Source organism: Otolemur garnettii, unplaced genomic scaffold (assembly GCF_000181295.1).
Source record: "Otolemur garnettii isolate 467f Iridium unplaced genomic scaffold, OtoGar3 scaffold00014, whole genome shotgun sequence".
NCBI classification, from domain to species: Eukaryota; Metazoa; Chordata; class Mammalia; order Primates; family Galagidae; genus Otolemur; species Otolemur garnettii.
In genome coordinates, this window is record NW_003852409.1 from 13,812,786 (window position 1) to 13,815,594 (window position 2,809).

The 2,809-nt window shown below is 56.8% G+C and overlaps 1 protein-coding gene across 1 annotated transcript in view; it reads right to left on the reverse strand.

Moving 5' to 3' along the window:
* Positions 1–1,933, reverse strand: part of CUNH9orf152 (chromosome unknown C9orf152 homolog) — a 2,990-nt gene extending 1,057 nt beyond the window's left edge. Inside the window, exon 1 of the mRNA XM_003785380.1 lies at positions 1,741–1,933. Within this exon, the coding sequence (XP_003785428.1) occupies positions 1,741–1,933 (193 nt within the window). The remainder of the gene's footprint in view (positions 1–1,740) is intronic.
* Between the last annotated feature and the right edge of the window lie 876 nt (positions 1,934–2,809).

The following is a 2,809-nucleotide window of genomic DNA, read 5'->3' on the forward strand; positions in this document are numbered from 1 at the left end:
ACAGGTGTGAGCCACTGTGCCTGGCCATCTATTTTTCAGTCACCCTCGGTAGAGTGCCGTGGAGTCACAGCTCACAGCAACCTCAAACTTGGGCTTAATCGATCCTTTTCCTCAGCCTCCTGAGTAGCTGGACTACAGGTGCAGCACAATACCCAGCTATTTTTAGAGATAGAGTCTTGCTCTTGCTCAGGCTGCCCTCAAACTCCTGAGCTCAAGCACTCTACTGTGGCCAGCCTATTAATATTTATTCTAAGTCCCAGGAATGCAGCAGTGCTCACTGAGACACAACCTACCTTTCATGGATGTGTCACAGTGGGAATAGAAAGGCAATAAAAAACTGAGTATAATAAAATTTCAGGCAGTAGCCAATGCTCTAGAGGAGAGTTATTTACTCAGTCACTCAGCAAACACATACTAACTCACACCTATCAAACAGAAACACTCCCGCATGATAGAGGATCAAAAACCGGAGTGATAGCATGGATAAGGAACAACAACAAAAAACACGAGTGAGGGAATGAACTCGGGGGGGAGGGGTTGCTAACACTGGAGAGCAAAAGAGGACCAAGGGGTGAGGGCACACACAGTCACAGGCGGATGGATTCGCTCCTGCTTGCCTAGCCAGGGTGTCAGAAGTCTCCCCTGAGAAAGCCATGCTGAGCCTGCTGTAACTTACCACATGGCGATGACAGGAAGGGAGTATTGAGTTACCAACTGCAGGAGAAAGGCCAGCGCAGGGCATGGTGAGGCCTGTGGGGCACGCTGGGTTTGAGATGTCTTTGGATCATGACCATTAAGAAGTCACGTCTGTGACTCTGATTCTCAGGTGTGTTAAATATGGCATTTTCATTTGATAGGTTTACATTAGTATGTATTTGCTGAGTGACTGAGTAAATAACTACCCTTGAGGCTGGGCAGAGCTTTAGGAATCTCTCAGGTTGTGCCTTGCAGAGATGGGTGCTATTTGGCTATGCCAGTTAAGTTCCAATGGATCCCACTGGCTGTCAACAGCCCCAGTAATAAGAGAAGGGCTCCTTCAGCTCAGAGGTGCCACCTTTGTCTCCAAAAAGCAGCAGGCTTCCCGCCCTGAACAGTGAGGTCCCCCTGGGAGCTGATTCCTTCCTCACCTGGACTGCTGCAAGGAAGCCCACGCAGTGAGTCCACTGAGCTGCGCAGAACCATGGAAACTCTCAGGGCCCAACCTTGACCTCTCTGGGCCTCTTCCCTCCTCCCTTGACCTGTTGGGCTGGAATTTAACACCCACTTCTCTCTGAGCCAGGTGCTCACCCCCACCAATGAAATCTGAGTTCCCAAAGGGAGGGGCTTCTCCCTGTGGGGAGGGGGCTTCTGAGTCTGCTCACAGCTCAGCTTTGTGGCTACTGTTGGAGGCTAAATGAGCCTGTGGTGGCTCATGGGTCCTCCAGCTCTGGGCTTTTTCTGACCCAGCCAGACCCCAGGCATTGGCGTTGGCAATGCCACGTCCTCTTTCTCCAGAGCCAGTTTCTCTGGTTTGGGGCAGAGCTCCTGGCACCCCACTCGGCCTCACAGGGGGGCCAGCCTGACTCGTCTGGCAAGAGTGGGGCACGGAGCAGAGGCCAGGGGTAGTGTTGGCAGCCAGAGGCCTGGCTGAGGCCCTGGCTTGCTTGGCAGGAGGTGCGGCTGGGAGAGCTGCGCTGGACAGGACTCCTGAGCTCAGGTGCCTGTTCCTCCTCCACCTGCCCCCCTTCTGCCCAGCCCTACCTTTCGGGAGCAGCACGAGGTGGGCCTGGGCCCTCTGCTGCCTCCTCAGGCCTTCATACTGGGCTCGCAGGAGCTGGATACTGACAGGGGGCCCTTGCCCTGGGGCCTGCGTCCTGGAGCCCTCAGCCATGAAGCGAGACCCCAGCTGCCCGAAGTCGGGCAGGGCAGGGCAGGGGCAGGACAAGCCTTTCATCCGGATCCGGGAGGAAAGCAAATACCGCGGGCAGGCTGGAGGGCAGGCGGGGCAGGGTAGCGGCGGGAGGTGGCAGAAGAAAGGAGGGTGGAAAGGGGGAGCCCCCGTGAGGAGGGAGGGGAGAGACAAGGCCAGGGAGAAAGAGGAGAGGAGAAAGCGGGGAGACAAGGAAGTGAGAGAAGCCAGGTGGGAGGTGGGGGGTGGTTCACGGTGAGGGGGGAGGGGAGGGAGAGGTAGGAGAGGGGAGGGAGGTAACCAGGGTGAGAGAGGGTTCACTGGGGTGGGGGGTGGGGGGAGAGACTGGAGGGAGGAGGTGGGAGCGGGGAGGGGTGACCAGGGTGAGAGGAGAGAGTGTGGGGGAAGGGGAATGCAAGGGGAGATGGGGAAGGGAAGACTGGGGGAAGGGACAGGCTGGCTGATGAGAAAGGCAGGCACGGCTGCTCAGAGTCCTTCTGGGAGCCCAAGGATGTGTTTATTCCAGGTCCTTTCAGGGCTTGATCCTAATGTCTAGAATCCATTTCCAAGAGCCATGGTGAAGTCTCCCCTTTCCCGGCAGAGCTAGAACTGGGGCTGGGAAGGCCAAGTGCTGCTCAGCTCACACATCTTGGACTGGAACGTGGCACTGGGGCAAACCTGCCGGTTCAGTTTGCAGTTGCTCAGAGCAACATGCTCAGCAGCCTCAGGAAGCTGGTGCCCTGAGGTACACCCCACCCCCTGTCATGCCCTGGGGCAACCCAGTCAGTAGCAAAGGTCTTCCCAAGATCTCTGCTCAGCACTCAATGCACACCCCAAGTGCAAGCCCAGCCCAAAGTGGGCTGTGGGGACAGAGCCCCAGGGAGCTCTGGCCTCTAGCTAACCCCACCCCTTTGACATTTT